Raw genomic sequence first — 21,274 nt, forward strand, 5'->3', positions numbered from 1 at the left:
CGAGAAGCATTCGCAACATATACTACATTACATGTCCCCTGATCATCAACCAGCTACTGTACAGCTTAGCACACGTACGCCTCACAGCTTCGCCTTATCTCTGCCGACCCTGTCCCAGAACTCTTTCTCCTCTTGAGGCGGTAGGTTGAGCGGTCGATAGGATTTTGACGCTTCAAGTACAGGATTGTACATGCCCCTCTGGACCTTGTATCAGCCAGATCTTGCTCGCAAGAATCTTAATCTATACCACTGTGGACCTACTTTAATCGCTCCCCAACTTCCCGCTGCAACCTTGATACCTTCTCTCTGACCGACTTGCACCGCCCGCGTTACCACTTCTGGAAGGTCTACCACCTCATCCACCAACCCCATGTCCAGCAGTTCCTTCTGTGTCCATCTTCGCGCAAGGAGAGTGTCCCGCTGTTGTTGAGGATGGGGGATCCGGAGGGAGAGGAGTGCGTTGAATGAGTTGGGTAATGGGGATCCGAATTGCACCTTTGGAGGAGAAAGACGACGAGTCACTTGTGCGCTGCTAATCTCGATTGACCGTCGAATAGACGTACCTCATTCATACATAGATACCCTTTTCCGGAAGTGATGATCCTGTAATCACAACACAGAGCCAGAATCATCCCTCCGGCGAAAGCTGAGTGAGTCGTATATCGTTAGATGCAGCGCTATCGGCGCACAACGAGCTAGCTGGCTCACCGTGACCGTTGATCGCTGCGACGGTCATCAGGGGGAAGGTGAGAAGTCGCCATGTGGCCGGGTCAAATATCTCTGCGGTATAGTATATGTCAGCTCTCTACTCATCATGCGTTCGAATACACAAGTCTTAGACTGATGTGAGTGAAAGGCTCGTGGAGGAAACCTTCGATTCAGTTCCTTTTCGCTCACCTTCGAAGAAATTCTTGATCTTAAGACTATTCGCCCAGTCCAGACCATTGCTGAAGAACTTATCCACATCGCTGGTGATGATCAAAGACCCAGCGCCTTTCCCCTCGTATCCCTCTCGATGTTTGGGATCGAACAAACCTCCGCCTGCTTTACGCCATTCGGTCTCTACGATATCGAGTTTCTCGAGTAGCTCTGAAAGGAGGGGCGGCGTGAGTCTATTGTCTGGTGGCGAGGCGAGAGATATCTGCCAGACTGTCGGTGCCGGTCGACTGAGGTTCAGGTATGGCATCGTCTTCGGATGCGAGTGGTTGTCTACAGGTGATGAAGTGAATGACAAGGTTGAATGTTGTTGGTGAATAGCAGTGTTCATTGACCGGTTCAACGAATTAACCGGTTCGCGTGCTGGCGGGATCAAATCATCTCTCAGTGTGGCTATTTTATTGGGCACGGGAATAACATAACATATCGTCTATCGACTTTTGTTTCTCTTCACATCTATGACACGTATACGCTCTACAGGCATGAGAGTAGCCTTCGATATGCTACGTAGCCACTAAATGCGGTCGATCTATACGGCGACTGAAAAAACGGGATGGGAAACATAGCTAAAAACGGGGAATTGGCAGAGCCGGTCGTGTCTTGGGAATCGTGTTGTACTCAGGCTTTCCAGGGAAATCCTTTGCCTGTCCAAGCAAGTGATCAGCCTGGCTTCCAATTATTAGAACAAGCCTCAAAGAAGCTCTGCTCACATCCACCCCCGAAACACTCAGCCTCGACGCTAGATGGTGTAGCTCTCTCTGCCGCCAGGACGGTCGCCCGTGGAACAATGTCTCGTTCCTTATCCCTCTTCCACGGGAAACCTTTGCCTGACAGAGCATGACAGTGTCAGCCTCGAACTGCCACAGGGCCTAATTTTTTCAACAAGGACTCCTGGCAACTCACATCCTCCTCCGAAGCACTGGGCGGTGACTGCGGATGCCTCGGCATGTGCCACAACAGACGCCTCAGGCTCTGATAGTGGTAGTGGGGCTGCGAGGCCAGCCGACGATAAGAAAATAGTGAGGATGATAGACAAGAGTCTCATGATGACACTTCGTGTTGATCTATGACTCGTGCTTGGTGATCGATCTCGGTGGAATGGGCTATATTTTGCACGGTTCCTCCGGAACGAAAGATAGATGAAGGGGCAAGTGTGCGAATGAGAAGCAATGAGGTCTTAGAGGCTTAACTTGCCTGAAACTGAGGGACAGAGCAGGATGGGTGGGTAGTATAGTGAACGGATAGAAAGAAAAAGGGAAGGAGCTGGACTCGCACATCTTTATAGGACACCAATGAAGACGATAGCTCTTCCGATCAGCAATTTGTTTCTTGGTAAAGAGGAAAGAGGTATCCACCGGTCTGGTCTGGAGCGCCTTCCCTTGACAAAGTTGAGCTGATTTAATCAATGTTCCCTTTGGAGCCACACACAGGAAGGCTGATGTGACTCTCTTCGGAAGGCTGGGGTCTGTAGATCTTCTGGTGGTTTCATGGAGTTCCTGTGACTAGGTGATCCCATTGCTGGATGATCAAAGGTACGACATACCACATCTCGGCACTGCGACGATCGTGCTATCGCCAAAGGAAGCGAACGAGTAGACAACCTTTTCGAAAATGAGACAGCTGATGGAACGAAGAGACGTACTGTTGTAGGGCATCGAGTCTAAGACGACGTCAGTGGCAGACAGAGGGATCGATTCAGCGCAACGTCGACGTTAGTTCCAATATAGCTACAGTATTGACTGTCAGTCCGCTGTTACAGTTTGGTGCCTCGAAGATAATCGACACTTGGAAAGCGAGTTAACGTGAGACATGACCTTTATATCCAGTCTCAAAGTCGTTGAAGGGCGATGGGTGACATCCCCTTTTCACGTCTACGGTGATCATTTCGCGAGATCTGGAATGGTTGAAGCTTCTAAGTTGTGCTCGTGCGAGTGCTGTATAATTGAACCCGTTCCGTTTCGTTTACCGGTAGCTACGCAACCCGCGCCTTGCACGAAGAGGTGAAAGCTGTCGGAAAGACTTGAGCGTACGTACTCCCTCTGACTAGCTATAGTTGGAGAAGCGACCTAGGACGGAACCAAAAAGGATGTGACTACAGCCTACTGCCTCAGACATTGAATCAAGCAAATGGATACTGTTGCGGCGGTACGTACTTCCGATCTGCCATCCTTGATACCCTCGTCGACAATTATCGACCTCTTCCTTCACTATTGACTCAAGACAGATCAGAATTGACAGTCATACGACTCCCTTTGTCATTCATCGCAAATGATCCCGTCCGCTAGAAAAGATTGAGATCGTATTGTGTTCACTTCGCAATTTTACCATGGCCATCTACTGATAGTAGTAGCAGAGCCAAACTAGCCAAAACTCGCCAAAAGGCGCAATAGGTACTGTATACTTTAGGCTTTATATCTTCCTGCGTTCGATCGACCCAGACACTTGGCGATTAATGATGAGCGAATGTGATACCAGATGCTGATTTCCGGAAGCGATCTAACACTATCGGGGCAATAGGATATCGACGCAAGGAAAGACGTTATACTTTTCCTGTATGGCTGTGAGAGCTTAACGACAGATTGTTGGGATTTGATGACGACCGGAACTACCCTGGCGCAAGGATGGGGGATTTCACGCGATCAAACTTTTATCAACATGATCCCATCTGTATTGACCCAAGATCTTACCGTCGGAGCCGAGTCGTTTTCGGTAGCAACTGCAAGGAAGTAAAACGTAGGTCTGGGATCAGTCAGGATGACCTCGAGAGAGCCAGACAGTTGTCACTCGTGGAAACTGGTCACGATCACTCCGGGCCGGGCGCGGGCCAGTGCCGTTTCTTAACGGCTGGCAACGATGAAACTTTCACTCTGTCACAGCGGGACATGTAGCTGATGGTCCTGACTGCTCACGAGCCTGGCGAGCCTGGCAACGACTGTTACGCGTCATACATTATGAGTGAATATCTCAGGTCTGGTTTCCTTTGAATGATGTGGGTTGGGTGAGGTAATTACAAGACCAAGCGATCTGCGTAATCACTGGGAGGCAAGCTGGTCCAGAGAACTATAGCCAACGATCTGCAAGACTTTTTGTGTTCCACTTCGATATGAATCCTTCAAAGAAACACCACGACATCGGACTGCTATAACTTATGTTTCGGCATGGCCGGCTGCGTCCAATAACGATCACCGATCTGTACACCGGTACGTGGCCGCGGTCAGAGGATGCCGTCACCGATTCAGCAGGTCCCTGGCAACAACCAGAACGGTATCAGCTCTTCGAAGTCCGCATGCCAAGTGCAAAGAGAATCTTTGCACGTTCACGTGACGGCAGAAGCAAGTCCAGATGTTGGGGGCTTGGTGAAGATGCGTGCCCGGGCTTGAAAAGGCTCAGATCATATCTTCCCTTGGTCACGGTTGGCAGTCATCTGATCGATATTCTCTGCGCCGTACCCTCCTTTCCAGTTCTTTGCAGCTGATGATCTTGGCGATCGCAGGTAGAGTTAAACCGACAAACAGACCCGTTTGTACTGTCATTCGGAGCTTGGTGCAAAAATCCCTGTTGAACTGCATCGCGTTCTGCTATAGCAAAATCATCTGTGTACAATGGTTGAATCTCGGTCAGCTCGAGTCTCAGTGGCTGTGGTCTTCGACCTTCGTACCGAACACAAATACTCCTGGTATCCGTCGACGAATGGCCATGGATACCAGGTCGCTGGAGACTCTTTGCTTGCGGTGGTGCGTTTCTCTGCCAAGTACTGCCACTTTCGTACCGCGCTGGTCATAGATCTGGGGTGTCCGTTAAGGCACCATGGTAGCCTGCTGAGGCGGATCACGTAAAGTTAGTATCGTAAAAAGCGAAAAAAAAGGAGAAGATGTCCGTGTCGGGAATAGAGTGGATCTTTCAAATGTTTTTGTTTTCAGTCGCTTCCCACTCCAAATGATAGATACTACGCGTCTTTGGGCCGGATCAGGCGAAATACTACGAGCTATCCCACCTATCCCAACATGATGATGGTTCATTTGTGTGGCCTACTACGATATGGTACACTAGTTTCGGCGCGAGGTACAGCTTTAGCGACAGCTCTGTCATGAGGCTTGGGCCGACCCGAACGAAATCATCATCGTCGTCATGTAGGACCTTTTTTGAGATCTGTCTGGCCTAGAGGGTGGACGACGTGTAGTGAAGAGAAAGCGAGCCAACACTCATAATGGCTGGAAGCGGCCATGGTATCCCTTTTCACTTTCTCTCCCATAAACCTTGTTCGTCTTTTTCAGGGAATACCTAATGGCATACACCTGTTCAAACCTGAGGGTGGCCAGGGCATCAAGAGCACGGCAGCAGAGTTGACTGGGCCGGCGTGTCTGCAGGCTTTCCTGTGTCTTTGCCACGTCGATCTTCTGCCCCTTTTGCTCTATGAGGGTATGAACTGCTTGGATGCTTGGATGCTTGGACACCTGGATGCTCGGACCCATACATCGCGGCTGCACTCCCGCAGCAGTGCTCAATGTTCTGGAACCGTTTCTGCGAGAGACCACTCCGGTCGGGATCCTGAAATGGCTCGTTGGATGGGGTGTCATCAATATTCATTTTTGTTTGTTTGTTGAGGCAGCGAGGCTCCGTTCGGACATTGAATCGCCCGAAAACGATCGTACGCAGCCCGCTCCATCAGGGGAAATCCCCCACGGACGATGATTATAGCCACCTTACCGTCTACCACGTTTCTGGGTAGGGAGAGCAAAGTGAACAATGATGAAAAATTAAATCGCACGAAGAGAATACCTCATGCATGCATGTACCTATGATCACGCTCTTCACACCATCCCAAACAGTCGGTCGTTTGATAGTCGAGTCTCACACTCACCGTCATCCAATCTCGTACATTTCAACCCATTCTACTACGGCACTTTTTCCCCTCCGCCCTCTCACCCTCTTGCCCTCTTGCCTCCACCACCTCAACGTCGGGAGAGTTCTCGGTGCCTTGGGAATCTCATAACCTTGAGTTTGGTACTACACCGAGACAAAACGAACGAACGAGGGCGACAGCTGGTGGTGCCCATCTTACGCTTTCATCACTTCCAAGATCACTTGCTCGCACCTTCACCTACTGTTTTCATAACCTTGGGGAGGTTGAGATAACACAAAGCGGCCTCGACAATCGTCCACGCAGCATTGCGAGCCACCTCGATCGACAACGCTCGCTCTCACATACAGCACATTCCCAGAACCCAATCGAAACGCCCATCCCTATCTCTTCTCGCGCCACTCCATAATCACTCCGCTTTCTCATCGTTCGACACTCGCGCAAAGCATATCAGCTCTTCCACTCTGATCACGTATCACATTGTACCGACCTTTCTTGTGGATCAGCTTCATCGCGCAAATACGATAAGATTGTATTAGCTGGTCTAGCACAAGCGCGACATCTTGGATTGATCGATTCGGGTTTCAACCACTGCTACGACCATTCACGCTCCAAGCCTCCCATCCAATAATCCCGAATATCAATCAGATCTCCATCTACATTGCTAGACCACCCGCAGGGTGCTAGTCCGATCCATAGGTAAGTTTTGTTTATGATGGGCCCGCACCGTTCCGACTGCCTCTTCCAGTCAAGTAAGCGAAAGGAGGTGGCCGCATGTGCACCTCTAGACCCACCTTCTCAACGCTACAACGCTAGAGTACTTTCATCCATGTCGATTCCTGGCTGACACTCCACACCTCACCTCTGTCTAGTCCAATCCGTTGGGAATCTGCACTATGTCCGACTCCCCACCTTCGCAAACACCACCACCGACGACCTCTTCCACCTCTGCTGATCAGCCTTTCCCTACTGATCGCCCCTCGACCTCTGCTGAAAGGCCTTCAACATCCGCGGGCAAACGGCCTCGGACTGGGCCTGCTAAGAGAAGGGTGCCGACAGCGCGCTTGGATACAGCAGTTGTCGAGGATTTACCGGATCGACAGTTTTATCCAGAGGGAGGGGAAGACGAGGAGGAGTATGATGACGAGGAGGACGAGGAAGAATCAGAGGAGGAGGGTGTCTTCGCTTTCCACAGGCCAGTCACAGGTGCCGCCCCCGCTGGAACACTGTCGGACTTCTCCTCATCGGCACCAAATACAGGAATGTCTTTGATGCCCCCGTTGACTGGCAACACTGGTGAGACACACGGCACGAGAGGGTTGAGAGATACCCCAATGAGCGGCAGCGTCAACGACACGGTTCCCACACCCACTGGCGTGATAGACATCGGCGGGCATCTTCCGGAATTGACATACGATAAGGAGCACCCGCCTCCCCTCAGCGGTCGATACAATCCCAATAACTCCGTATTCGCGTTCTCTGCAAGCTCAAAGGCAGATTCCAAGTCAAATACGGGCAAGTCGCGTCGACTTGGGACGGGTGGATCATCTTTCGCGGCTCGAATGCACTTCCGCAAACCTGATACTGCTACGACTACTTTGACTGCAACGACCGAATTGACATCAGCTACGTCAGATGTTTCTTACGACTCAGCATTCTCCGATGGCGCCTCATCTCATCACAATAGGCCGAAAGGAAACAGGAGAATGGCTTCCTCTGCTCCTCTTATATCGGAAAGTGAGGTGCAAAGCGAGGCGGGCACCAAGCGAGGGTACAGTCGGGGCAGTTATGGAATGACAGAACTCACAGGAGACATGACGGTGGCGGACGGAAAGACTACTTGGGGAGACGGTATGGGTGGTGTGAAGGAAGGAAGCGAGGAAGGCGAAGGAAGTATGGGAGGTGTCGACATGGATATGGTCGAGGAGGACAGTCCTTACCCAGAAGTTCGGGTTTCCGTCTCCAATATCGACGATCCCGAAATGCCTGGTGAGCACAGAGCTTCTTTTACATCCATCTACGGACGACACCACTAAAATGAGCGTTGTAGCCTTGACTCTACGAGCTTGGGTGTTGGGGTTGTTTTTCACCGTGATCGCTTCAGGTGCCAACACCTTCTTTCACTTCCGACAGCCTGCGCCGTACATCACTCCCCTTATTGTTCAGTGAGTACATGCAAAGTCATTCTCCATGAGATCGATGCTCACGTCATCCTCAGAGTCGTGTCTTATCCAGCCGGAAAGCTCGCCGCTTGGGCTCTCCCAATCACGACCTACAATTTGCCTCGATTGCTAGGAGGCGGAGACTTCAGTTTCAACCCTGGTCCGTTCAATATCAAGGAGCACACCATCATCGTCATGATGGCGAACGTCGCTATTGGACCCGCCTACGCTTTATATGCCACAGTTTCGAGCGAACTATACTATAAACACAATTTCGGTTACGGCTTCGCGATCCTGTTAGTTCTCGCTACCCAACTTACCGGTTTCAGCATCGCCGGAATAAGCAGACGTTTCGTGGTATGGCCGGCGTCAATGATATGGCCAGGAAATCTGGTCGTGGCAACCAATTTGAATACCTTTCACGCGGAAGAAGATGGATTCACTGGTGGCATGAGCAGATTCAAATTCCTGATCTACGCTGGGGTTGGAGCCTTCGCCTGGTACTTCCTGCCTGGTGAGTTTGAAGAAGGGCACTCAACCGAGACAGTAACGGACGCTGATTGCTTCCCCAGGCTTCCTCTTCACTGCTCTTTCATACTTTTCTTGGGCTTGCTGGATCCGCCCGAACAATGCGGTCGTGGCTCAGCTCTTCGGTGTTTCGACCGGGCTGGGTATGGGCATTCTCACCTTCGATTGGACACAGATCGCCTATATCGGGTCACCCTTGGCTGCTCCTTGGTGGGCAGAGGTGAACATCGGTTTGGGGTTCGTTATCTTCTACTGGATTTTAGCGCCTATTCTATACTATACTAATGTAAGTCCACACCAATATGCGTGCCTGCTCGTTGTTTGACTATCTGACACATATCCTCACAGGTATGGCAAACGGCATATCTACCTATCAACGTTATACAGGCTGCCGATCGATTCGGCCAGTCTTACGACATTTTCAATGTTCTCACTCCGGAGGTCACCCTCAACAGGACAGCTTATGCGGAGTACTCCCCCGTCTACCTGTCCGCCACTTTCTCAATGACCTTCATGCTCGCCTTCGCCCTAGCCACCAGTCTGCTCGTTCACACCGCTTTATATCACGGACCGAGGCTTTGGCGATCTGTGAGGAACATCAAGACGGAAGCAGACGATATCCATATGAAACTCATGAGACAGTATCCCGAAGTCCCCGACTGGTGGTACGCGTCCCTTCTGGTCTTCGTCCTCGTGATCGGAATCGTTTGTATCGAAGTCTTCCATACGGGCCTTCCAGTGTGGGGCTACTTGATCAGTATCCTCCTTCCCTTCGTTTACTTTATCCCGGCGGCTTTTGTCTTCGCGATGACATCTCAGCAGATTGCCATCAATCTGTTAGCGGAGCTCATTCCTGGTTTCGTGTTCCAGGGGCAACCGATACCGAGTATGGTGAGTACTCTGCGTTCTTTGCTGTCCACGTTACGCTGACCGTTCATTTGCAAACCTGCAGATCTTCAAGGTGTTCTCCGTACAAACTTTGATTGAGGGTCTGTCTTTCGTACAGGATCAGAAACTCGGTCATTACATGAAGGTCCCACCTCGAGCAACATTTATCGCCCAATTGAGCGCAACGACTCTGGCTTGTTTCGTCCAGACTGGTACCAAGGAGCTCCTTTTTGCGGCTGTCTCGGACATATGTTCCGCTCGTCAAAAGTCCCTCCTTACGTGTGCTATGACCAAGACGTTCTTCACCTCGACCATCATTTGGTAATTTCTTTTCAAGTCTGCGTCAGGTGTATGACATTCATTAACTGACAAATACTGGGTAGGGGATTGATTGGGCCCGAACGGCTCTTCAGCAAGGGCGCGATGTACTACCCCCAGGTGTTCGCTGCGCTAGCTGGTGCGATCCTTCCCATACCACTTTGGCTGTGGGTTCGCAAATTCCCAAAGTCGAACTTAAGGAACCTGAACTTGCCCGTCATATTCAACGGCGGCCTGTACATGCCACCCGCAAGTGGTATCAACTACTCGAGCTGGCTCGCAACAGGGTTCATCTTCCAGTTCTGGTTGAGGAGGAAGAAGTTCGCCTGGTGGTCCAAGGTGAGCTGTGTACTTGTTTCGGACAGGGACGATCGTTGACACTCATGGAACAAATAGTATAATTATGTCCTGTCGGCTGCGATGGATGTGGGTACGGCCCTCTCGGCGATCGTAATCTTCCTTGTTCTCGACCTGCCCGGCGCGTCAGTGGCATGGTGGGGCAACAACGTGTATCAAAATAGTGAGTGTGACGCTGGTTGCCAAAATCAACTCTGCTGTACCTTTCACTAACTCGATGCTGTCTAGCTGCCGACTGGAACGGTGTTGGCGCAACACATCGTTTAGCACCACCTACCGGATTTGGTCCAGATACTTGGAAGATCTGATTGTCTAGCGAGGACCGAGGAGTATATGTGTGTCAATATTTTTGGTTTACTTACGGGTTTCTATGCCGCTATCACGGTCACGTTCTTGATTCTGAAGCAATAATCATATGTTGAGTGTATATATTAGGCTTATGCTTATTTGTGGCCGCGCGATGTATATCAACTGTTCTCTGATACACACGAGCAAGGCAACGAGATTTTATTGGGTTGCGTGAGATATCATGTACGTGGTATCAAGACAAAGAGGCTAACAGAGTAGCATACAATGAGTGTTAAGTTGTTCTAGTAATCAAGCTCCGTCTTTTCCTTGTTCTATCCGTTCACCCGACCTGACAACAGCTTTGCTAAAAGGGACAAGCAGGCGTATGTCAGCACCATGTGTCTAGGCGTTGGGACCAAGACCGGGGTAAGTTCGGCAACGAAGTCCATACGGGTGAACCGAGTGAAAAGCGCACCTACAAGAAGAGATGATGTAAAGATCCGATGTGGAAACTGGCAACGACTCTAGTCGAGAAATTTACCAGGGGAAACCTGGCAACACAAATATAGACGTTTGATCAGCGATTGCACCCCTCGGCGCAGACGTGATTCGAACTCACCACCAGAACCGCTACCGAAGTACTCGGCCTTGACGGAAGGCTCGGCGGCGGCGGCAGGAGCAGGGGCAGCCAGTGCGGGGGCCACAAGGACGAAGAGGGTGACGATGACGGCTCGGATGGACATTGTTTGATTTGGTGATTGGGGGGTTGTGTAAGTGATTGGGGTGTGTGTATGTGTGATGTGTTGAGAGAAGAAGGGAAAAGGAGGGATCGATTGATTAGAGAGAGAGGGCCGGGGTATATATGTACACTAAAATAGAGACTAGTGGTGGGATCGGTTGATTGTTTTCGCGCTGGTGCCGGTGCTGGCCATTGGTTCTCGTAATCGATAACCCACCAGAAAGAGAGGACCCTCGTGGTTCCTCTCCTCTTCCATTCCTCCTGCTTGATGCCGGACGCCGGAATATCCAACAGACCCCAACGAAGCGCAAAGTACCCTTAAAAGTACCCTCTTCTTTCCTGGAGGAACTGCGCGCTTCAGGCTCAACTGCTCCTCCTCCATCCAGCCGGGAAGTGGATTGCTTCTCCGCCATATCATTTTCCTCTGTGCCCATCAGGAAGACTCTTTTTCTTTTTAGGGTTCACCAAGCACCAATAGATTACATCACGCTGGACCCATCTTGATCTATAATTACATTCTGCGCCGAAAGCACGCACGCACAGTGTGGCGTTGTTCATTGACCCATCTCTTTTCTGTGCGAGCATTTCTCTGGTCCTCGAGACACCACTCGGCAACCAGAAACATTCCTCAAACCTTCTCTGATACTATCACATCCACCGCAGCCGCAGTCTTCCGTCCGTGCCGTGCCGGGCTGGACTGGGATGAGAGATGATGGTCTGTGCCTTGTCGCAGTGTCTAGCTGCCTTGGTGCATCGACAAAGGCACGAAAAACAGCCGTGCGCTTTGATTTTGATTTTCTTCTTGCACGTCATCTCACACAATTTGGAGGCAGCCGGATGGTCTCCCGGGACATCCAAAACGGGCGAAGCCCGCCCGATCTCAGTTCGATTGACGTTGTTGTATCGAGAAGCATCGTCCATCATGACGATCAGCGATCATCCATCAATCTGGTGTGAGGTCGGCTGACCAGCTTCATGGTATCCGAGTCGGATCAGATGCGTTCGCTGGTCAGCTCGTCGAACGTGTGGATGCAGGAATGCAAGACATGCAAATACTCGAACCTCGGGGGACGTGGGACGTGGGACTTGAGAACGGGTGATTAACGGCGACATCAAAGTTCGCGGCCGCACGAGGTTCTCATGTACTTCGTTAGTCATTACCGCAGCCATCCTGAATCGCGCGATCACTTGTGACACCCCTCGCATCCCGTTAGTTACGGGTGTCGGCCCAGAGAGCACATCACCCCCCGCCTGCGCAGCGATTGCAAAATCACGACGCGTCGATCCTTGGTCTTGCCTCACCTCCTCGACCGCTCAAAGGAACAAGACATTTGTATGACTTCCTCTTCACGTCGATCAATTGCTCCCATTCGGAGACCACGCCAGAAATAGCTCCCGGGAAATACCATGCAAAAACTCACACACTAAGCCAGGCACAGCGTCCAAGTTCCCAGTGCCTTGCTGTGCGTTGACTGACACGTCGTTGCACGGACACATCGCATCATACATGGATCGCCAACGTGATCTAATCCAAGCCATAACCTACAGGAAAAGCATACAGAATGGAGCGAGCTACAACCCATCATCCACTGTCGTCACCATCGGGACATCCGGGTGGCGAATGAATCGAGATCTCCCCACCTAGATGACGATGATGTAGAATGCCGTGCCACACGCCACATGAAAGACCCGAACCTCGATCGGAGAGAAGGTCCAAGGAACCGGGATGAGGCTTCAGGAGGCGCACAAAGCGCATCATAGCCATGTAAACCGCAACGACAACAAAACAGTCCAGTTCATGATCACACGTAAAACAGGAAGATCGCCGTGCGACCAAGACCGAGCAAGACATGGCTTTTCGGGTCGTCGTGGCGATGGCGATTTCATGTCAGGTCATGTCTATCAGTCAAAACAGGAGATTGAGGTAATAAGTCCGTGGGAATAGGTCATTTTTTTGGGTTGATTACGTATGGTGATTGACCGACATTGGAGCCACCTGCTCCTAGGGCTTAGACTGATTGTCTGCCATAACAAGCAAAAGTTCCGAGGCACATGTCTCCCCGTCGCGTCGACAGGATGGCCTCGAAGAAGCTCTTGTCCGCTTGTGCCGATATAGTTATGAATGAGAGAGCTTGCACCGATTGATCGCTTTCTCTCCCAACAACAACAACAGCATCGGCGATGACAACTATGACAGCATGTTTGAGCGCGTTTGAGTTTTTGGAGCCGAACCAAAGAACAACAAATGCTGTACACCTCGGCAGTAACTCTAAATGTGCGCGTCGAGAAGGGAATGTCCTTTTGAAATCATTTGAATACAGAACCTTGTCGCCAAGGTTGAAGGCGGTAGGTCAGAGACTATCCTCTGTCAACAGGGGTCTTAACCCTTCTGTTCCTTGCTTGGTTCCTCTTCATTGCACAGCGCCCCCTTCCACAATTCACACTTTAGACTCAGGTCCGAGGAACGGAAAGCATCTATCACGGACCCCATGAGATAATCGACGTTTGTTTTCTCTCCGAACTTCAGACTTGGCTCTGTGATCGTTGCTTGGTCCCCATTTTGGAGGTTCGAAGCAGGATGACGGCGATGTCAATTTTTTTACTACCGGGATCCTCCGTCCGAGGCGGGGTGGAGTCACGAGAGGAAGAGCGAGAGCGAAATTGATCGGTGGAGATGACGGCCCAATGTGACCACCGGATGGGTCACATATGCAAAATCATGAGGTGTGAAAGATGATACGATATCGATGACGATCATGATGATGATGCGACCGCCTCTGCGAGATCGTCAAGTGATCGTCAGGGCCAAGACTAAGAGTAGTAGCAGTATACTGCAAAATCATACACACATCTGTCTCACTCACACCATGCCTTCTCTGACAAAAGAAACTTTCTGCACTTTGGCGTAACCCAGCATCCCGGCACGCACAACGTGCGTTTCGACATGACATAATTCCATCAACTCAGCCGCGAGGGTACACAACTCAAACCAGGCGACTGCCGCTTTCATTATGACTTACATGTTGAGCAGTTTTAAGCTCCAAGACCGCCTATACTCTCCCCATGGCTTTTTCGTACCGGCAGAAAACGGTACAGAGACAAATTGCGCGCCGAACCTTGTACTCAATCTGGTGCCACGACGTAGTGGGGCGAGCATAGCGAGTGCGGATCTGTAGGTATGACTGAGTCTGCCGATCAGAAGGGATCAAGGTACCACAAATTGTAACCAAGAAATCACGATGGCGACTAACCGCTCATCACAACTGTCCATTGACATCTCAGTCAATGAAAGTAGCAGAGAGACTGCCTGCACTTGGCGGAGGAAGTGACCATATGGCTCGGTGTCTATTCTGTTCTGTCGCTCCGCTCTTCACGGCAAACACGAGATAGAAAAGTCCGTGTTCTCTCGTGAAAGAAGCCACGGTGCCCTGATCTCGGCCCACCCCATGATATCTACCAGCGTGTAATGATGTATGGCAGAATTAATGAATGGAATGTATGGGAGAACCGAGCCCTTTGGTGGCTATCGGAACAATACGCGTATCTTTCACATCAAGTGGTCCTGGCTCCTAGAAACCCCCTTGCCCCTCAATCAGGTCGAGGGGCGCGTACGACATAGATGTCTTGCTTGGGCTTGGCGGATCGAACGCCTCGCTACTTATCCTATTTTCATGTCCCGACGCCGCTGATCCCACAACATAAACTCGAGTCTTTGTTATCGAATGGAATCAAAGTTTAACTCCACAAACTCCGTCCGTTCTCGGCTGACTATCTCTTCGCATTAATTATACCGCTGTGAAGGAAAGGAATGGAGGAATCCCCTTCACGACACATCATGACATATGGCAAGGGGCGGAGACCGGCTCGCTCGGTCGGGGCTTTTTCCTCTCTTTTCTTTTCTTTTCTTTCCGTACGTGCGTCGTCGTTCTAACGTATATATAAATGGGGAAGGATCGATCCATTGATAATCGTTTATCATTCTTCCCAAAACCAAACCCCAGACTCAACCTACATCACTCACAATCAATCAGTAACCGCCGACTTGTCATATAGTCATTCTTGTTACCCGTAACTCATCTCATCCCATAAAACTCCATAATGAAGTTCTTCACTCTCACCTTCATCGCTACCCTTGCGACCGTCTCCCTCGCCGCTCCTCTTCCCGAGGCTGCCCCTGCCGCTCAACCCTCCGGTGTGACTGCTCAATGTTTCGGCGGTGGTTGTGAGTGGTCCGAACGGAACCCTCATCATCTTCACCACTCCCTCACCATGCTGATATAGCCTGTTTTCTTCTTCGTAGGCAAGGGATTCCCTTGGAAGCGTGATGCCGAGCCAGAGGCCGCCCCCGCTGCTCAACCTTCCGGTGTGACCGCTCAGTGCTTCGGCGGTGGTTGTGAGTGATCATTCATGGGGACAAGGACCTACAGATCGCTGATGAATCCATTGATAGGCAAGGGTTTCCCCTGGAAGCGAGACGCCGAGCCCGAGGCCGCTCCTGCGGCCCAACCTTCCGGTGTTACTGCTCAATGTTTCGGTGGTGGCTGTGAGTACTAGTCTCTGAAGCTATCTCTCTCTGAAGCTACTAGACTGCAGATCGCTGATACGAGTTGGACTCTCAACAGGCAAGGGATTCCCCTGGAAGCGAGAGGCTGAGCCCGAGGCCGCTCCTGAGGCCCAACCTTCCGGTGTGACCGCTCAATGTTTCGGTGGTGGCTGTGAGTATTATGCTCTCAAGCATAACGACTGTAGATCACTGCTAAATCATGGTTTTCTCTATAGGCAAGGGATTCCCCTGGAAGCGAGAGGCTGAGCCTGAGGCTGCCCCTGCTCCCGAAGCTCAACCGTCCGGTGTCACTGCTCAATGTTTCGGTGGTGGTTGTGAGTCTCCTTTCTCCCAAGCCAAACCATCTTACCGATGGGTCGTTGTGGATCAAATCGCTGATGGCGTGTCGCTCATCAGGCAAAGGGTTCCCCTGGAAGGCTTAGAGAAAAGATAGATCTCAGTAGACATCGGATATCACATCTATAATCCATCTTGGATCTATTTCCCTCTTAACGTACTTTCCTTTATTTGACCTTGTCATTCTCTGATTTATACCTTTATTATACCTTTATTATACAAGATATATCGTTGTTCACAATTACTTCATAAGCACCGGTTGCATATGAAGTTCCCCTTCTAATCCTTGTGACTCCTTTTGCCTTGACCATGGGGGTCCAGTCCTGACAGCACATCTGAGCGCACAATAACTGTGGCCCAATACAGTCGCTGTAGTGAAAAGTGGGATCATAGAGCCAAGGCGCGTATCGTAATGCGGCGGCCCCTGGTCTATGCCTGAAGGAACTTGTTGCGGCCCCACCGCAATCGTCACTCCACCTACTCTGGTTCCTGCCATGGAACTGTCCCTGCGCCACTCGCATTCCCGCCGCCACCGCCCATCGTACCCGGAGCGAGGAATTCGAATGCTCCTTCTTGTGATCCATATTCCCCATAAATGAAAGGCCAATCAGCCCACAGATTGTCAGGCAATTGGAGTTGATATTGGTTGGAATCGTTCGTCCATGCTTGCTGATGCTGTCCATCTCCTACTGACATGAGGTATGAATTGGGGTTTTGTCTTCCGCTTAGAGTGTCAACATCGTCCGGTAATTGTGCGATGGTCAAAGACTCCACTGAGTTGCCCTGTGGTCGATCCAGAGGAACAACCGGGTATTCGCTTTTCATGACAGCCGCAGGCTGATCGGAGTAACCAGTCGTGACTTGAATCTGCGAATTGGACGGGGACGTAGATGTCACCAGATTCGACATCTGCGAGGACAGGGAGGGAGGACTGGCGCTGAATGAGTAGGCATTGGGCGCCTGCGACACCGCGAAGTTGAGCTGAGCCACGGACCGAGACGATCAGTTCCACGTCATTGCTTGCGGAGGAGAGGAACAACGGCCTACCCCTCTAGCATTCACACTGCTGCCTCTAGCTACGGAAGCCTCGGTAGCGCTCAACATGTATCTGTCGATTCTTTCCACGTGCTTCCTGATGCTAGGCGCCGCGCCAGCGGCTTTAAGTTGCGGTTCCAGAGTCGCCAGCAGATCCGCCATGTTGAGCAATACGGTTCGTACGTGGACATACGCGGAAGGCGAGATTGGCGAGGAGATGATAGACGCCAGGAGGTGGCCGACACCTGCGAGATGATGGATCTATTTTTATTTATCTGTCAGCAAGGAATCACAGCATGGTAGTATGCGTGGCTCACCATGGTGGCACCTGAAGCGCGAATGTACAACGCGGGGACCGTCGATAACGCATCAAGCAATTCTCCCGCGATCGTACATCGTTGCTCCACCGACCACTCTGCCATACCGGCCATGACCATCTTGACAGTCTGCAACGTGATTATGATGTTGGCCGCTGATCTCATGTCAGATCTTCGTCTGACTACTTCCATGGTTTCAAGCTCACCTTGATGTCCGAAGCGATCCTGCTCCATGTCTCCCGTTGGTTCTTTGGTCCCCCTAAACTCCTTCGGCAAGGCTTCATATAGCTTCTCGACTAGCCCCAAAACTTCGTCAGGACTAGGACCACCTGCGGGATTCGACCGACTGAAATTGTTCCGGGAGTATAATGCTGCAATCGGGTTCCCTTTGTCGAAAGCCTGATTACGGGTTCGAAGATCAGAAACAGCATGTTCCAGGATCCGATAAAGGTCGTTTACAAAGTTGAAGCCCCTGAGGAACGAGAGTGATTGGTGATGCTGTGAAGGGGGAAGGATGCCTTCTGGAGTTATGTCTTCGTCGCAATGTACCTCAGCTGGATAGAGGACAGTACTTTGTGCTTCACGATGCCGAACGATGCCATTCCACGTCGTAGCGATGTACACCTCTATTTGATAGCCTGACCAAAACTATCGGCGAATCGTCAGTGAATCACACTTTCAGGGAGCAAGGGATGATGTCACGTACCAATCGTCGCCTTTCTTGCACTTCGATCTCGTTCAGACCCGGAGGCCATCTCGACTCATTGAAAGAACCGTCCACCGCACAGATAGTTAGATAATCACCGATATGACCATTTGCACTGGCGAGATCGCCATACTGTACACACAGTAAACAGGACAGGAGTTTCATACGTTTGAAGTTGATGTCCAATGCACGTGTGATATCAGTTGGGAAAGAGGCGATCGATGCTCGATAGAATGTTTCAGATGTTGGAGGCGGGTCGAGTTTCGAGCTCGAGGAGGAAGATTGGTGATCCGGTTCGAAAGGGCAAGGACGAGCACCGTCGCGTACACGTGCAGAGGTGATTGCGCAGACGGCCATAGTCACTGCGTGAAGTGCGGGATCTTGAGTGTATAGTCTGTCTCTGATCTTCGAGGTGAACGTGGGCCAGTGGAAGTAGGGCAATCTGAAAAAGCAGAGGCTTCAGCTTGTCATCGAGCAAGAAGGAAGTAAGCGAGGTTGCCCACATTGGATACGCTATGGTGTAGTAGTCACGAACGAGCGCCTCGATATGCTCATGGCTCGCAATGTCTTGATATGTCCATCCCTCGTGGTCGTCAAATACCGGTGACGGTTCCGATTTCGACTTGACAAGATCTGAATCTGACCGTCGTGATCTCGCAGGGGGCTGCCGGGCAAGTCAGCCCTACATTAAAGGATTCGCTGCGAGCTGACGACTCACGCCTCGCCGCTTCATTGGTCTATCATAGGTACATTCCGAACCAAATGCTGAACAGGGCCCACACACTAAAGGGACTGTGCCTACGGAGCACTGTTTGACGGGACAAAGAATCAACGAGAGCCTTGTTCTTGAGTAGCAGATCTCGCGACGACTCACCCGTATTCCTCCGCGATGACATCTATCGCACGCCCTCTATTCCAAGAGTATGAGCTTGTGTACGGGTTCAAAGTGAACCAAAAAGGTATCACTCACTGTTATCCGTCTTTTCTTGAAGGGTGTATATTCACTGCTCATCTTGCTCGTCCTCCCTCTTGCACTTTGGGTCATCTATACATATCGAAATCTTTGCGGATAAGCTGTTGATCTACTGCTCCAGGGGTGATGGTCCCTGTCGTTATGCATGAAGATGGATTGACAAGGATGGAGAGGTTCAGAAATAGATTTCCATTTTCAGACGAGCTGTGATCAGGGGCATTGATTCCCATTTCAGCCGTTCAGCAGAGGTTCTCACGTGACTTCCTGAACAGGCGGACATCCTCCACATTTGCCGCTCAAACTACAAAAGGGGGGTTTCAATCTTTTCATCATCCCACTCAAGTGAGAGAGACTGCCAAACAAGCACTCGAGACTACCATGTCGTGCGGCAACAACCCGGACGGACAGGGTACGGCGGAGGAAGAGCAAGTGGCCATGCCTCGTGAGTCGCATCGTGGGGTTCGTAGCGGAGACAGTCACACTGACGGACGCACGTCGATTGCAAACATCAAAGGTCGAAAGCAAGTCCGTCGAGTAGACAGAAACACCTGTCAAAGATGTAAGATGTCGAGGAGCATGTATGTCATCCGAAGTGTAACATACTGCAGGCAAGTATTGAACATCTCTCGTGTCGATTTGTTCTATTTACACGGGTCGTTCTGATTGGAATCAATATTCTTAGGCCATGCTTCGAGACCGCCCTCTATGGCCGATTTATCAAGCTTCTCCATCCGCCCCTGAAATCGACTCATCCATCATCATCTTCGCGCAACGCCGTCTCTCATGCGGTTCGTCCACCCTCCCAGTCGGGCGACGTTCTGATAGCACTGTCGTCGGGAGCCGGATCAACCGTCATGCTCGATCAGTTGCTTTCTCGTTCTTATGTCGGCAGAGGAGATGGCGCTTCGACAGATAAGACCAGAGGGGAAAAAGAGCCGGTATGGGGGAAAGGCTGGGTGGTCTATGTGGAATTCGCTGGAGCGCTAGAAGGTGTGGAAGATAGGCTGGACGAAATAAAAGGTTGGGTGGAAGGATTGAATAAAGGCTTGGGATGGGTGGGAATCAGAGCGGAAGATGTCTTTGATGGTGACTTGAAGGATCGTCTGCGGCGCTTGGCGGGAGTTGTAACGGAGGATGGCAAGCAGGAAGACATACGTCGCGGTATTGCGGTCGATCTCAAGGATCCTGGTTAGTCGTTCAACGCAGTCCACACGCGTGACAACACTTCTGTATGCTGACACATCTGCGCTGCATTAAGAACTCCCTCTGTTCCCTCTTCCATCTTCATCGGCCTCGTCAGCAAAACCTTTAGACCATCTTCGGAGCCTCCTCGCATCGCTTCCGCCGCCCTCAAGACCCGCTCTACTATCAAACATCCTATCCTCTCTACTCACCTTCGTTTCCCAAACTATCCCGAACATCTCTCATCTCCTGCTCGGCGAGACTTCCACTAGACAAGCGCAGAGATTGATTTCAGGTACTGCGTCTGGTCGAGGATGGTCCTTACCCCTTGATCTAGCTTCAGCAAGGAAGGACGATGGAGGTTTGGTGCGTCTGAAGCCTATGAAAGACATCAGTGTGAAAGAGGCTGCGGTATATTGTCGCCTCAAGGGATTGGACGGATTTACGAGAAACGACAGACGATGGGACGCCGCCGGCCCAGCAGGCAAGAGGGATGCCAGGGGTAAAGGAGGGGTAACGAGCTTGGAAATGTTAACAGAGCGTAGGTTTTATCCGTGGATCTTGTATGGCATGGACTCATGTCTCGAATTCTACTTGCAGAATTTATCGCTGGTTTAAGTGTTTCACATCCATCGACTGTATCAACGATCAATCGAACTGGAGACAAGCTGGTGTTCCCTGGGCAAGCAAACGATAGTCCTACGTGTCCCGTTTGTCAGCTGTACGTCCTGCTTTACTCTCCTAGCAGTCCAAATTTTCCTAACCTTCCTTTCCAAAGACCTGTTGACCCATCAGCGCTCGAGTGGAAATCCCGATCTGCCTTGACATCGCTTTTGACCAAAACAAATCCGCCCTCACTGAGTGACCCGAAGGACTCGTCAACACCGCTAGCACCGTTGTTGTGTTATGCTTGTCTCACAACATTTACCCCGTCCACCGTAGCTTCGCGGACAAACAAAAACGAACCCGTTCCTTTACCGTTCTGGATCGCAGAAAATGTAGCCCGGCGACACGGTCGTCCGGTGGAAAGGTCGCAGATGAAGAACACAATCAACGCGTTCCTGATACAGGATGAATGACAGGG

The 21,274-nt window shown here is 51.0% G+C and overlaps 7 protein-coding genes across 7 annotated transcripts; 3 read left to right on the forward strand and 4 right to left on the reverse strand.

Moving 5' to 3' along the window:
* Positions 1-81: 81 nt before the first annotated feature.
* IAR55_000808 (uncharacterized protein) lies at positions 82-1,186 on the reverse strand (the record flags this gene model as incomplete). The annotated part of the gene is made up of 5 exons (XM_066943941.1): positions 82-198; positions 262-495; positions 564-646; positions 709-780; positions 898-1,186. 5 exons carry the CDS (start codon positions 1,184-1,186, stop codon positions 82-84), a joined length of 795 nt encoding a protein of 264 aa, XP_066805142.1.
* A 368-nt stretch (positions 1,187-1,554) lies between these two features.
* IAR55_000809 (uncharacterized protein) lies at positions 1,555-1,981 on the reverse strand (the record flags this gene model as incomplete). Its single annotated transcript, XM_066943942.1, has 3 exons — positions 1,555-1,580; positions 1,647-1,763; positions 1,840-1,981. The coding sequence occupies 3 exons, from the start codon at positions 1,979-1,981 to the stop codon at positions 1,555-1,557; spliced, it is 285 nt and encodes a 94-aa protein (XP_066805143.1).
* Positions 1,982-6,693: 4,712 nt separating this feature from the next.
* Positions 6,694-10,358, forward strand: IAR55_000810 (OPT family small oligopeptide transporter; the record flags this gene model as incomplete). Its single annotated transcript, XM_066943943.1, has 9 exons — positions 6,694-7,786; positions 7,848-7,962; positions 8,016-8,473; positions 8,532-8,773; positions 8,836-9,378; positions 9,440-9,696; positions 9,759-10,032; positions 10,090-10,213; positions 10,279-10,358. The coding sequence occupies 9 exons, from the start codon at positions 6,694-6,696 to the stop codon at positions 10,356-10,358; spliced, it is 3,186 nt and encodes a 1,061-aa protein (XP_066805144.1).
* A 312-nt stretch (positions 10,359-10,670) lies between these two features.
* Positions 10,671-11,081, reverse strand: IAR55_000811 (uncharacterized protein; the record flags this gene model as incomplete). Its single annotated transcript, XM_066943944.1, has 2 exons — positions 10,671-10,813; positions 10,958-11,081. The coding sequence occupies 2 exons, from the start codon at positions 11,079-11,081 to the stop codon at positions 10,671-10,673; spliced, it is 267 nt and encodes an 88-aa protein (XP_066805145.1).
* A 4,094-nt stretch (positions 11,082-15,175) lies between these two features.
* On the forward strand, positions 15,176-16,063 carry IAR55_000812 (uncharacterized protein; the record flags this gene model as incomplete). The annotated part of the gene is made up of 6 exons (XM_066943945.1): positions 15,176-15,299; positions 15,378-15,470; positions 15,528-15,620; positions 15,700-15,792; positions 15,857-15,955; positions 16,038-16,063. 6 exons carry the CDS (start codon positions 15,176-15,178, stop codon positions 16,061-16,063), a joined length of 528 nt encoding a protein of 175 aa, XP_066805146.1.
* Positions 16,064-16,454: 391 nt separating this feature from the next.
* On the reverse strand, positions 16,455-19,047 carry IAR55_000813 (uncharacterized protein; the record flags this gene model as incomplete). The annotated part of the gene is made up of 9 exons (XM_066943946.1): positions 16,455-16,958; positions 17,025-17,273; positions 17,330-17,484; positions 17,536-17,977; positions 18,036-18,477; positions 18,539-18,699; positions 18,754-18,843; positions 18,910-18,945; positions 19,006-19,047. 9 exons carry the CDS (start codon positions 19,045-19,047, stop codon positions 16,455-16,457), a joined length of 2,121 nt encoding a protein of 706 aa, XP_066805147.1.
* A 339-nt stretch (positions 19,048-19,386) lies between these two features.
* On the forward strand, positions 19,387-21,269 carry IAR55_000814 (uncharacterized protein; the record flags this gene model as incomplete). Its single annotated transcript, XM_066943947.1, has 6 exons — positions 19,387-19,450; positions 19,523-19,616; positions 19,691-20,196; positions 20,267-20,731; positions 20,791-20,911; positions 20,969-21,269. The coding sequence occupies 6 exons, from the start codon at positions 19,387-19,389 to the stop codon at positions 21,267-21,269; spliced, it is 1,551 nt and encodes a 516-aa protein (XP_066805148.1).
* Between the last annotated feature and the right edge of the window lie 5 nt (positions 21,270-21,274).

The sequence above is a fragment of the Kwoniella newhampshirensis genome, chromosome 2 (assembly GCF_039105145.1).
Source record: "Kwoniella newhampshirensis strain CBS 13917 chromosome 2, whole genome shotgun sequence".
Lineage (NCBI taxonomy): Eukaryota > Fungi > Basidiomycota > Tremellomycetes > Tremellales > Cryptococcaceae > Kwoniella > Kwoniella newhampshirensis.